Genomic DNA, 13,468 nt, shown 5'->3' on the forward strand with positions numbered 1-13,468 from the left:
CTGGATTAGGATACAGTTGAGGATTATCATCATAAATGGAAGACGTGAAGTTTGACACGACCGCGCCGTACTCCGTGTCGTATGACGTGATATCATAGTCTGATCTGTCCTCAGGTCGAGGGTAAGCCTTGTGATGCTTTACGGAGACTGGCTGGTATGGTCGGTAAGAGGACTTCTGCTCCTTGAAGAAACCATTACCTGCACTCAAACGTCGAACATTATATACGGTTTTGTTTTGTTGTAATGCTAAAATGTTTTAAGCAAAATGAATTTTTAAATTATTTTTTTCAACTTGTTACTGGTTCTTCGAAACTTACCATAATGTGTTTGTGCAAAATAAAATTGAATGAAGACGACGAGAAGAAATGATTTTTTACGCATCTTCATTTATAATTGACTGCTATCATGAATGATAGACATTATTTATGTCGAATATTCCAGACATATATATTTATTTACTAATGAAAACACAAAACGAGAATGGATGTGGAGGATATGGAAAAATCAATATTATTATATCGTTTCGTTTTACGTGTTTTAGTAAAACTGTTGAGAGATTTATAGTTTTAGAAATTTCCTGATATTAAGTTATGAATTATTTATAGTACTGAAATATCTAATTTCAATTTAGCCTGTAAAAAGTGTTAAATTTTGTAATCAACATTAAACATCACTATGTACGTATGATTGGATCTTCTTAGCAATACATAAATATATTTTTAAAGCAAATTACTATCCTTTTACTGTTATCATTAATGATGATCATAGCTAATTTTACTTGTTTATTATAGGATTTCTATTTCACTGTATTTTTGAAGACAACTTTATGCATCAAATCTGACAAGAGAATTATTTCTTCAAGTGATGTTCAAGTAAGTTTTTTAGCGGAAACAGAATTGTTATAGTCAATGTAATCAAGTTACTTTACTGCGCGTTAACCATCTGTAAAATAAAATCGCTAGAAGTGGCTTCTTCTAAACAAGTCATTTAACTCTCAAGTATTTTTCACCATTTCCCTAGAGGTTATTTCCGTTTTTCTTGTACAACACCTACGATGTTGTCCTTTTATACTTTATTTGTTCCGTTTAATTTTATTCAATTTCAGATCTGGTTTGAGCCTTTCTTATTTGTAAGTAAGTTTGGATGTATGAGCTATACTCTCGTTGCCTGTCCAATCGACCAATCAAACAAAAAGTCCTAAAGTGTCAGTTTTTGATGTCACTGCTGTCATTTTCATTTACTAAAATTCAAAAACGCAGTTCAAAATAACACGGTCAGATATAAATATACCTAGATAAAATGAGTGCCATATTAAAATTCATCCGTGAAAATCATATATTAGCACTAATTGAGCAAGCGATCGCCAAAAAAAAGTCGAGGTTAAGTTTAAACGGGTTTGAAATCACAGAAATACCTGGTTTACTATACACCTGTTTAGAAGTAGAACATCTGTACTTGCATAAAAACAAAATTAGCGTATTCCCTGTTGAGATAACGCTTCTAATAAATCTAACAACGCTTACTCTAGACTACAATAACTTATCATCGCTGCCAACTGAGATAGGGAACTTAAAAAACCTTGTAAATTTGAATTTGAGTTACAATCCATTAAATGTTTTGATCCCGGAAATCGGTGATCTGGAGAAGCTGGAAGCGTTCTGGTGTAATAGAATAGGTTTGAAAGAGATACCTAAAGAGATAGGAAAACTGACTCAGTTAGACACTTTTGGAGCCCGAGGAAATGAACTAAAGACTATTCCTGAAGAAATGACAAGCCTAGCTAAATTGAGGTAAGTCTCTCTCTCTCTTTCTTGCATCTCCCTCACCTTAGTTCAACTATTGTGAGCCTGACTGAGTTGATTGGCGATATATAGAGGGATATGGAGGGAGAGACTATTTGGTTTAAGTGACATTCTTGCAACTTTACAGGAGACCTATTTGACTTAATTAATTATTTTTACTGGTGGTAGGACCTCTTGTGAGTCCGCGGGTACCATCACCCTTCCTATTTCTGCCGTGAAGCAGTAATGCGTTTCGGTTTGAAGGGTAGGGCAGCTGTTGTAACTATACTTGAGACCTTAGAACTTATATCTTAAGGTGGGTGGCGCATTTACGTCGTAGATGTCTATGGGCTCCAGTAACCACTTAATACCAGGTGGGCTGTGAGCTCGTCCACCCATCTGAGCAATAAAAAAAAAAGATTAAATTTTGGAAAAAATATGTTGTAAAAAAATTTTTCAGCTATTCCAGTGGAGTAAACTTAATTGAAGTTCAATTAAAAACATCGAACTGTTGATGTTAATACCAAATAAAATACACCTTTAATTACAAAGATAATTGTCATGTATTAACCGTAATGTCGCTTAAACCAAATATCCTTTCACTCCTCGATATTATTTAATAGTAAAATAAAAATTGCTTTAAATAAATGTAAGCTTCAAAAAAAACACTTTTTGATTTATTTTTGCCTAATCACAATTGCGTTTTATTTTTCACTGTAGAACCATCAGAATAATTTTATCAAATGCATTTTCTTCAGCTATTGAGATTCATAGACACAATTAAAACTTTGTTAAAAATTATCATTTATGTAGATAGCACAATATTCAAATGTTAATGAACAACACCACAGTTGACTATGTACAGTATTCAGAACGTTTGAAATAATATAATTACATTAAGATATGCAAAATTATACTTGAAAAGTAGCTGTAATTGTACTATTATTTTTTTGTATTTTTCACCTCAGAACTTATATTATTATTTTTGGCATCGTGTACTTGTTATACACTACATGCGGGACTGGGCTTCTCGCCGGATCAGTGGCTCAGTGGGTCCGATCCGGCGGTAGATCCTGCGAAGCACTGCTTTTGCTAGGGCCAGTGTTAACAACATTTCCAGCTTGAGCCCCGTTAGCTCACCTACATGTCAAGGTGAAGCTGAAATAGCCTCTCAAGGCCATCAGCATAGGTAGGGGAAAAAAACATGCGGGATATAGTGTGTTTATTAAATTGTCTCAAATTCTGGTTCGAAATGTATTTATTCGTATCTCATCCTCATGACCATTACATCAGAAAATCATTGGATTGAAAAATTTGGTTATCATTATTATTGTTAGTACTATGATAGTACTTCAACTATAATCGCTGAACATCAGTAATTCTATTTAATTCAGGTGTTATATAATATTTCAATAATTAGTGGCGTTATGAAAAAAAATTGTGAAAAAAAATAATCAGAAAAAGATTTTTTATTGATAATATTAATATTTTTCAACTAACATACTGGTGGTAGGACCTCTTGGGAGTCCGAACGGGTAGGTACCACCACCCCGCCTATTTCTGCCGTGAAGCAGTAATGCGTTTCGGTTCGAAGGGTGGGAGTAGCCGTTGTAACTATACTGAGACCTTAATATCTCGAGGTGGGTGGCGCATTTACGTTGTAGATGTCTATGAGCTCCAGTAACCACTTAACACCAGGTGGGCTGTGAACTCGTCCATCCATCTAAGCAATAAAAAAAAAAAAATACTAACTCTTTTCTCTTTACATATTTAGCATAATATATTATTATAGATTTTGAATAGCAGTGTATTTTTGGGTGCATGTTTTTTTAAACCAATCACAAAGCACCAAATTAATGTATTGCTTCCGTATATAAAATAAGGTCAAGTCAATTATTTTTAAGGAAAAATAAACTAATTCTTAAGGTTTTTCATTGTATGCTAAATGCAATATTGATATCAATCACTTGACCTAATTATATAGTAAATCAGTGCAATATTGAAATTATTTTAAACTATAACAGGGTCATGTTTTGTCTTTTTCCCTATTTAATTGATGATAACCTAAGTAGCTATTCCAGACACTTACGGTCCGGTAGGTGAGCTCATGGGCTTAACCTGAGAAAGCTTACTAATACTGGCCCTAGCAACAGCATTGCTTTATAGAATTTACCACTGGATCGGAATCACGATTCACTATGTCTATGGGATCGTTCGTACTTCGAACTCTTCGTCGTAATGGACGATGAGGACAGTTGCTGATGATGATGAGCCTGAAAGCGGTTTCGGAGAATCCGACAAAACATTTGCTTTGCGTTTCCCCGTTGTCTCGGAAGGAAATATAATTTGCAACGGCCACTATAACTGGGTTATCGTATCATACCGCTTGTTTCAAGTAGCGTTCTGACGCTTCCATAAGATACCTAGGTTACAAAATGTAAATATTCGAATTCGACTTTCAAATTAATATAGTGTTGTGATCGTTATCAAATTAACAGTGTTGTATCGAGAAAAAAGAAAGCAATTTAATTTCTTACTTACCAGATGGTTGACGCTTGAGAATAATCAAATCGAAACATTGCCAGATACGATGGACAGAATGACGGCCCTCGTCCATTGTAATTTACGTAACAACAGGCTAGAACAGTTTCCGTCATCGATACTCAAATGTAAAGAGCTGATGTTCCTCCAATTGAACAGTAATCAGGTAAAGTATGTTAAACCAGCACAATTTTTTTTATTTTATTTTTCCTACCTAAGCTAAGCATTTAGAGAGCACTGCTATTCAATATGCTGTTAATCCTTGAATTATACAACTCCCATTGAGAGGGATGCTTTGATCTACGGGTCCATGTGAAATCTACTCTCTGAAGGACAACGGCGCGAAGCCAATCGTTATTATCGAACGAAGAAATATTAGCTTCTATTCAAAGCTCTGTAAAGAAAAGCTGAGATCACTAATTCGAATACAAGCTCACTGTTAACGCAGAAGTACACAGATATAATTGGCATCTCCGTAGACTGCGTTTCGGTTTGAAGGGCGGAGCAGCCGTTGTAACTATACTTGAGACCTTAGAACTTTTATCTCAAGGTGGGTGGCGCATTTACGTTGTGGATGTCTATGGGCTCCAGTAACCACTTAACACCAGGTGGGCTGTGAGCTCGTCCACCAATAAAAAAAAAACCGTATTGCAGATTTCATCAGTACCGGCCAATTTAGACACGAGCCTCGTACCCGGCTTAGAAATGATCGATTTGAGGTCGAATCCGATCTGTGAACTTTCGCATCCGGTAAGTTTTTTTTTTATATTTATAATTGCAAAGCTTTCAACCTTGCATTGTTACCGCACCGCTGCTATTTCAATTGTACTAGATGTGTCTAATTTATGTATGTATGTAGCTGAATTTTAACTTCCTCATGTCGTCTTTTCGCATTAAAAGTGTACAATTTCCAAAAACATTCGAAATTGAGTTAATATGCGGAATCATTTGGTATCACCAGTATTTTTCTCATAAATACTGTCAAAAGAGGGTAGTTTTTTTTTTCCTGTATGTTGACTACTATTAACAAAATTAATACATAATTTTATCTTACTTTAAAAGACAGATAATGTAACAACTGGTAAAAAATAAAAAATAAATGTTGCAAAGATGATTAATATTAAAAATACCACATGTTAAACCTTTAAAATACTCTCCTGTAAAATTAGTAAGTTTTCAGATTATTATACAGTTTTAATGCGAGAAGACGATGTGTTAGATATCGCTTCGCTAATGGCCGGTCTAGTGAACGTTTTAAACATTAGGGCAACCCAAATAGTTTATTGTAACGACCTTGATTTGTAATAATAATATGTTTATGCCTACCATCCGTAATCGTAAAGGGAATTTGGGCAGCTGCTAGGCTACGTCGCTGGCATGCTGATGGTCGTGAGCGACGACGATTTACCCTCTGAAGGTACAGGCCGGATTTAGGGGAGGGCAACCGGGGCTAAAGTCCCGGAGCCTCCACAAATGGGAGGGTCCCCACAATAGAGACTTTGGAAAAAAAAATCCGACAAGTAAGAAGTCGTCGTGGCCTAAAAGATAAGACGTTCGGTGCATTCGTATCTAGCGATGCAACGGTGTTCGAATCCCGTAGGCGGGTACCAATTTTTCTAATGAAATACGTACTTAACAAATGTTAACGATTGACTTCCACGGTGAAGGAATAACATCGTGTAATAAAAATCAAACCCGCAAAATTATAATTTGCGTAATTACTGGCGGTAGGAACTCTTGTGAGTCCGTATGGGTAAGTACCACCACCCTCCTATTTCTGCCGTGAAGCGGTAATGCGTTTCGGCTTGAAAAGTGGGACAGCTGTTGTAACCATACTGAGACCTCAGAACTTTTATCTCAAGGTGGGTGGCGCATTTACGTTGTAGATGTCTATGGGCTCCAGTAATCACATTACACCAGGTGGACTATGAGCTCCTCCACCCAACACGTTAACGTTAAAACTAAAATTTAATTTCAGATAATTTTTGTTTCCGATTATATTTATCTATGTTTGTTAAATACTAAGAGAATCAACGTGGATTTACAAGAAATTATTTATTGGAAAACTCGACTGAAAAAAATTAATCGTTCATTTTATTTGGAAAATAATTTGGGGCCAGGGGTCCTCCGCTCCTGTGTTGCCCCAAGGCCTCCAGACCTCTAAATCCGGCCCTGTACCTTCAGGTAGAGCATATGCTTGCCTGGAACAGAAAATCCATAGCAAAATGTATTAAATGCGTCCATAGAGTCCTTTCCCCCTAAACCCCCCCCCCCCCCCCATTTTCACAGCTTCCTTTGTGACGATCCCGTTTTTGAACACGCCAATTTCCGATACAGGAGCACGCATTAATAAAATACACGGACGAGGCGACGACCCAAACGTCTGACAGTAACGGTTCCCTGGCGTCCGCTATGCCGTCAACCAGCCGCGTCTACGGAGCGCAGGCCTTGGCCCTCAATGCCACCGCCCTAAGGCTCCCGGCGGCGCCGGAACACCAGCATCCTGACCCGCTCGTGATAGGTCGGTTAAGCTTCAGCAGACATGTCTTATAACGTTTAAAACCCTCGAAGACTTATGTACTTACTTTTTTACTGGTGGTAGGACCTCTTGTGAGTCCGCACGGGTAAGTACCACCACCCCGTCTATTTCTGCCGTGAAGCAATAATGCGTTTCGGTTTGAAGGGTGGGGCAGCCGTTTTAACTATACTTGAGACCTTAGAACTTATATCTCAAGGTGGGTGGCGCATTTACGTTGTAGATATCTGGGCTCCAGTAACCACTTAACACCAGGTGGGCTGTGAGCTCGTTTACCCATCTAAGCAATAAAAAAATAAAAAAGGTTCAGCAGACATGTCGTATAATGTTTAAAACCCTCGAAGACTTATGTAGCGTTTGGAATTTTCCGAGCGCTATGACATGTCCTTCTTCAAACCAGGCTTGCGGAGAATACCTAATGGTAGGCAGCGGCTTGGCTCTGCCCCTGGCATCGCTGACGTCCATGAGCGACGGTGACCACTTACCATCAGGTGGTCCGTATGCTCGTCTGCCTTCAAAGACAATAAAATATATATATAAGGGTAAGATGAAGTCTTCGCCCGTCACGAGATAATTGGGACCGCGGCACATGGTTATTGTGGTCATTTGCCAATAAAAGGACTCGTACGTAAATATTGAGCGTTCATGATCAGACTTATAAGAGTGCAGTCGAAGCGACTTTCGGAATACGAAAAGCAATGCTAGTTGCCGAATTCCGAAAACTTACATTTTGGATGTTAATAGTAATTATCAATCTCTGCTGTTGCTACAAACCGAAGTAACAATAAATTTTATTGTTCTGTTTTATCCTGTTGATACCGATCAGGATAATAGAGGGAAGTCATAAAATTATTGTTATCGTTCCTTGATAAGTCTGTAAATTATCAAGTTAATCAGACGTCTTGAAGTCGGTTGAAATGAGGCTCAAAGATTTTGTTACATACAAAGCAAACGAAGCCAATAAAAACTTGTTGAAAATGCCAAAATTTGAAGCCATCGCTTCTCCCGTGAGGTCTTTGGGGAGTGCACTCCGGACATTCCCCCCCTACTTTTTAGGTATTCTCGACAATAGGAACCTTAGGACATCGAACCATTCGCTCTGTACCAAACTATATCCAATGCTTGGGAATGCAATATAAAAAATACAATATTGATGTTCTAGAAATGGACTTAGATAGTTCGTCGGTGGAATCTTCAGAAGACTGGGAGAACAGCGTTAACAGCTCAGTACTTGACGTTCAGTACCAGAGCGAGGATGATATCGACGATAATGACGTAAGTGGGCATGATAAACCTGCTGATAATCCCATTGCAGGACCACGGGACCACGGCTGGGACTCTGGTCTAGCGTTTTCCTTGAAAATAAAGAGCAAGGCAATTAGGGAGGGAAACGTGGGAAAAGGAGATTTTCGAAGAGTCTCTGTTAAATGCCTTTAAACTGGTATTTCAATCTCGCTGACAGCTACAAAATTTTCTAAGTAATTACGTACGTAACACATGTTCTCGGACGATTACCGCGATGAAGAGATAATATCAGAAAAATCAAATAGCATTTTTAATTTTAATTTGCCTCATCGCTGGCCTTGTGGTAGGGCGTTTTGTGAGCCCAAAATTTTGGTACCGCACTGGCTGGTTCTAGCGAAATACAATTATTGCTTTTTCGACCTCATATCTCGAAGCGGGTGGCGACATTCACACTGTTATGTCTGTTGGTTCCAATAATTAGCTTATCACCGGATTTGTTGTAATGTTTCATCCGTTAATGTGCTCACCCAGTTTACCCAAACCCGTCCCCTTTGTTCCGTAATATGGACAGTCTAGTAATCCATCTGACAGGTTGCTGAATTCTTCCAGGCGGTGGGGATGGGCTTACCGAAGCTATCCAAATACGCATGCTAAATTGCGAAACCCAATCGGAAATTAATTTAAGGATCTACCAAAAATGAATGTGTTCATTGTATGATAAGTCCGAATCCGGCAAATTCGTTTCATCCAGGCACATCCCGATTTCAGCCCACAGACCTGTCCTACCTCATTGTTTCCATCCCGTTTTGTCTTGCACCATTCGCTTCGTACCCCGGACAGTCTAGTAATCAGTCTGATAGATCGCTCAATTCTTTCAGGCTGTGGGTATGGTGTTGCCGGAATTGTCGAAATACGCATCGATGGCTTGTTAAAAGCGCGACGAAAATCACAGATTAACGGAGCTTATTTATAAAAGAAACTTAAAGTTTTGAGCATTAAACTTTAAAATTGTCAATACCGTCGTCCATAATTATTAATAAAATATTTTGTATCTCAGGAATGTGGACAAGATAGGATCATAATAACAAATTACATTATTATTTTTGCAACATTTCGGTCTTTTATTAGACCTTCATAATTGTAATTTGTTATTATGATCCTATCTTGTCCACATTCCTGAGATACAAAATATTTTATTAAACTATAAATTTTAATAAAAAAAATGGATTTTATAAATGACGTATTATAGATATATAGATATTGTATAGTCTCATTCGGCGTGTGCGAAATATGAGGGTATTTGTTTAATGCGTAACTAATGTATACTGCCAAGGAAGGTAGTTGTAAAATCAATTACACTGGTTCTTGGATTGAGGTTAGATCGTTAGCAGAGGTAGCGAGCGAGAAACGAACAGTGAACTCGTTCAACTCAGTACAAACAAATACATCACTAATAAACGAAGCTGATGATTTAAATTTTATTTCTACGAGACCTTTGAATGTATAAATTTGAGCTTTATTGCGTTTGGAATAAAGACTTAAATTGAAGGCCAGATATTAATCAAGGCACTCATTTTGCGAGGCATATTTCTGTGTCACCCAGTCACGTCTTTATCACTTGTGCCGTTTTCGGCACACATATCATTACCATAGTATTATTACGAAAATAAAACGTATTTAAAAAAAACAGTTTAAAGAATGAGTTGTATTGTTATATTAATATACATACATTATACATTTAGCACAAGTTAAAATAAAACGCAGGCAAATTAATTGTTGGCATCCATGTTTTTCTAAGATGTCAAAAAAAGGCGCCAATCGCGAAAACTCGTTTTCACAATACATTTTTATTTATTTATTTTTACTTGTGCTAATTACTATTTAACTGTTGGTTTTGTTTAAAAAAAATGTTAAAAGAAAATCTTTAAATTCTTGAAAACGACTTCTTTTACGATTTTAATTATTTTGGCTTAAACCTAAAACAATGTGATCGATTGGCCAAAATATTTTTAATGAATTTAGAAGTAATAAATATATACCGTATATGTTATTGTATTGTAATATAGGAATGGAATACGACTTAAATAAGATTATATCGTTAAATATAAAATTGTGGTGATTTTGGGGCGAATAATTACATTCTCGACGAAAAAGATAGCTTAAAACAAACATTACCTGACGCTCAATAATTTATGGTATTTTTTTTAATATGTATTTTTTTTCGATTTTAATATTCTATAAACGGTACGTTCCGTTTTACGTTTTCAAGCTAAATCGTTACGTCACAATAGTTTTTTTTTTAATTGTCTTTCCGTGATGTCCAATTCTTCAGTTCTGGGGGAAAGATCATCAAATGGTAATATGGGAATGAGGAAAAACGAACTTAGCTTATGTTCACGTACCACCTAAGCGTTGCAGGAATAACATCGTGTAATAAAAGTCTTACCTCAAGTGTACGGGTGGTAGCGTTCGCGTAATTGTCTCCGGACGCTGGGAACATTAACTTCAGACGGGCCGTGAGCACGTTCACACGTCAATGCAACGAAGAAAAGAAAAAACAAACAAAAAAAAAGGAAATCAGTTGAATAAACTAGACGAGAAAATTCTAATATTTTTTTTTCGTCTTTTCCTATTAATCTGTATAATTACTTAAAATTGTAATGTAATGTCAATTTAAACACTTTATTGTCGGTGTTTGGAGAATAGCAGTGAAGCGAAGTTTTGTACCAAAAAAATGTAGGTAAGATTTAAATTGCCACACCATGCATAGCTCACCGTCAGGCACACAAGTGAGCTTAGTGAGAATTTTTTAACGTTCTCGATAGCGTAAAAGTTAACTCAAATTTGTAGTATGCAGTTGGAACAGCGCCCCTAGCGGCAAACGTAGGTAAACGTTCCAACTATATTTCCAAATTTCCAAATTTCTTACATACATACAAATACACAATATAACATAATAATAATTTTTCTTTCATTCTTTTTTTTACTTTTATTGACTTCTCGAAACTTCAAATTGAAAACGTTTTTTTAATTTATTTTGCTCTTTTTGCACATTATCATAATAAATTAAAACTTTAAAGGTTGTATTTTTTTTTAAGAGTTGTTTTATTTTGAAAAGACATTACATACGCACAAAAACTTCAAATAATTTTTATTTAGAAACCTAAATGACGTCACGTCACGGTCACGGGTTTTTTTTGAATTAATGTAATCCTCCCCTATAATGCGAGTTCACGTCCATCTTATAAGGCGGGGATTCCCCGCGTATTTCTAAAACTACATAAAACGTCCTTAGTTTGATTTAGCTAATTAAACAAACATATTTTGATTATAGTCTTCTTTAATGTTCGATTTGAAGCTCCTTTAACGAGAAAAGTCAAATGTGAATAATTGTTTACATGACGCGTTATACGATACACATACAACGCGAAACCAATCCACCGTGTTATAGGGGGGAGATTACTGTATTTTCTAATAATGTTGTTGTTATACAAAGGTTGAATTATGTAATAAAAATATCAAGGGTAATAAAGACTAATTTAAAGAAAATTGTGTCTTATTTAGTTTTTTCACGGGCGAACTTGTTTATTTGCGATCTTCAGAGGGTATGAAGGAGAATGATGCACAAGACATTGCCGACAAGATTTGTAGCGGTATTTCAATGGTTTTAACAACAGTATCCACTTACTTTTATCATATTGCCACTGTCGTCTATTTCTCTCGTGAATGAGTTTTTATTTATGTATTGCATCTTCGATCAACAATAGTAACTAGATTTCGGGTCGGTGCATAAAATCCGTCTCGTCAAATAACAGCTCACTTGAAATGTGAGCTGTTATTTTGTTTAGTTCACTTCAAACACAGCCAATGTCAACCCGTCTCACAATGCCGCAGTGTGTATTCAAAAGTTGCAAAAATAATGCCCGAAAAAGCAATTTAACGGCCGGGGTATCTTACTTTCGGTAAGTACATGAAGTATAAACTATATTTTAAGCTTTAAACTTATAAATAATATTAAATTTTGAACAAAATTACCGATTTTTAAACACCGCTACAAATGTTGGCCAAGGCTCGGCCAACTCATGGACAAACTTTTGCTTAACAGAACAGTAAATGCATGGAGTAGATTTGTGTTATAATAATTTTTTAAAATTTGTTAGCAGTACTTCAAAATTAGTTGGTTAAAATTGTTTAATGCTGCTTTTGTGTCTGTTTGTTGGACTCTCATTAGATACTTAGCTTTCCATTTTTATTTTAGCTTTCCTAGCAATCACGTGTGCAGAATGGATCTCGATTGTCGCCAGAGAAACAAGAGATGACTTTTATAAGCCAGCTTAGATCTCCGCTTATTGACACTGGACATCTTTGCCTTCCGTGCTCACGGCTACTGAAACGTGGCCGAAACATTGTAATAAAAGTACCACGCTTGAAACCGTTTAAACGTTGTTTTATTATGTGCACTGGTCGCGAAAACTTACAAATATATATTACGCAAAAACGTAACGCTAATAAAATAATAAGTAATGTATAGATACTAACAAACATACATTTCCAAAACATAAAAAGTAAACAACTAAACTTTTACTTTAATTCATTAATAAATTATTTTAGTGTTCAGCGCGACTCCTTTACTTCCTGTAGTAAATAGAAATCGGCATTTCAAGAAGGAAAAATAAATAAAGCAAAACGATGTTAGTTCTCAGAGCAATTAAGGGAAAAGTTACTTTATTTGTTGCCCTTTTAAGATTGATTTAACATTAAAAGTTGTTTAAAATATGTCTTTTTATTGGTAAGTGACAGGAGTAATTTATTGCTTTGCTCGTTTTATGTGACGAATGATCGTAAGTATTACATAATATTTTAGAGATTTGTGACTTTATTACTAAGTGCCATCGTTGTAATTAGTTTGAACGTAAAAGTGTTTCAAAACTTTTTTCTCCGTTTGTTAGTAAACGAATGTAGCTATATAATATATATTCACGCGGACAGTTTTTGCTTTAATTTTGTACGTATTCCTTTATCTAGTTACTATTGTTGATCGAAGTATTGCATAGATGGGTGGACTAGCTCACAGCCCACCTGGTGTTGTGGTTACCGGGACCCATAGACATCTACAACGTAAATGCAGTCACCTACCTAGAGATAAGAGTTCTAAGGTCTCAGTATAGTTACAACGGCTGCCCCATCCTTCAAATCGAAACGCAGTACTGCTTCACGGCAGAAATAGGCGGGGTGGTGGTACCTACCCGTGCGCACACAAGACGTCCTACCACCAGTTGCTTTTTCTACCTCCGCTAGTAACCTCGAGGGGTTATACTAACTTTACGGAACATTTAGGCGAACTCTAAGCCTGACGAATTTGCTA

General features: G+C 36.4%; 1 protein-coding gene across 6 annotated transcripts; it reads left to right on the forward strand.

Moving 5' to 3' along the window:
* The first annotated feature begins 1,219 nt into the window (after positions 1 to 1,219).
* LOC101740175 (leucine-rich repeat protein SHOC-2) lies at positions 1,220 to 11,652 on the forward strand. 6 transcript variants are annotated; one of them, XR_009976447.1, is made up of 7 exons: positions 1,220 to 1,790; positions 4,326 to 4,488; positions 4,977 to 5,072; positions 6,660 to 6,843; positions 8,021 to 8,133; positions 8,964 to 9,106; positions 9,308 to 11,652. XR_009976447.1 is itself a non-coding variant. In XM_012697445.4 (6 exons), the coding sequence occupies exons 1-6, from the start codon at positions 1,300 to 1,302 to the stop codon at positions 8,755 to 8,757; spliced, it is 1,110 nt and encodes a 369-aa protein (XP_012552899.1). In that variant the 5' UTR covers positions 1,220 to 1,299; the 3' UTR covers positions 8,758 to 9,113. The 6 variants fall into 6 exon arrangements, 5 of the variants coding, with proteins under 5 accessions (XP_012552899.1, XP_021209098.1, XP_012552898.1 ...); XM_012697445.4 differs by lacking the exon at positions 9,308 to 11,652 and having other exon boundaries at positions 8,695 to 9,113; XM_021353423.3 differs by lacking the exon at positions 9,308 to 11,652 and having other exon boundaries at positions 8,713 to 9,113.
* Positions 11,653 to 13,468: the final 1,816 nt, after the last annotated feature.

Source organism: Bombyx mori, chromosome 24, assembly GCF_030269925.1.
Source record: "Bombyx mori chromosome 24, ASM3026992v2".
Taxonomy (NCBI): domain Eukaryota; kingdom Metazoa; phylum Arthropoda; class Insecta; order Lepidoptera; family Bombycidae; genus Bombyx; species Bombyx mori.

Bases quoted from the DNA above. Each gene is read 5' to 3' on its own strand.
- LOC101740175 (XM_062675748.1), top strand. From the start codon at position 1,300: ATGAGTGCCATATTAAAATTCATCCGTGAAAATCATATATTAGCACTA. The intron at 1,791-4,325 runs GTAAGTCTCTCT...CTTACTTACCAG, and splicing joins ACAAGCCTAGCTAAATTGAG to ATGGTTGACGCTTGAGAATA. The intron at 5,073-6,659 runs GTAAGTTTTTTT...TTTCCGATACAG, and splicing joins TCTGTGAACTTTCGCATCCG to GAGCACGCATTAATAAAATA.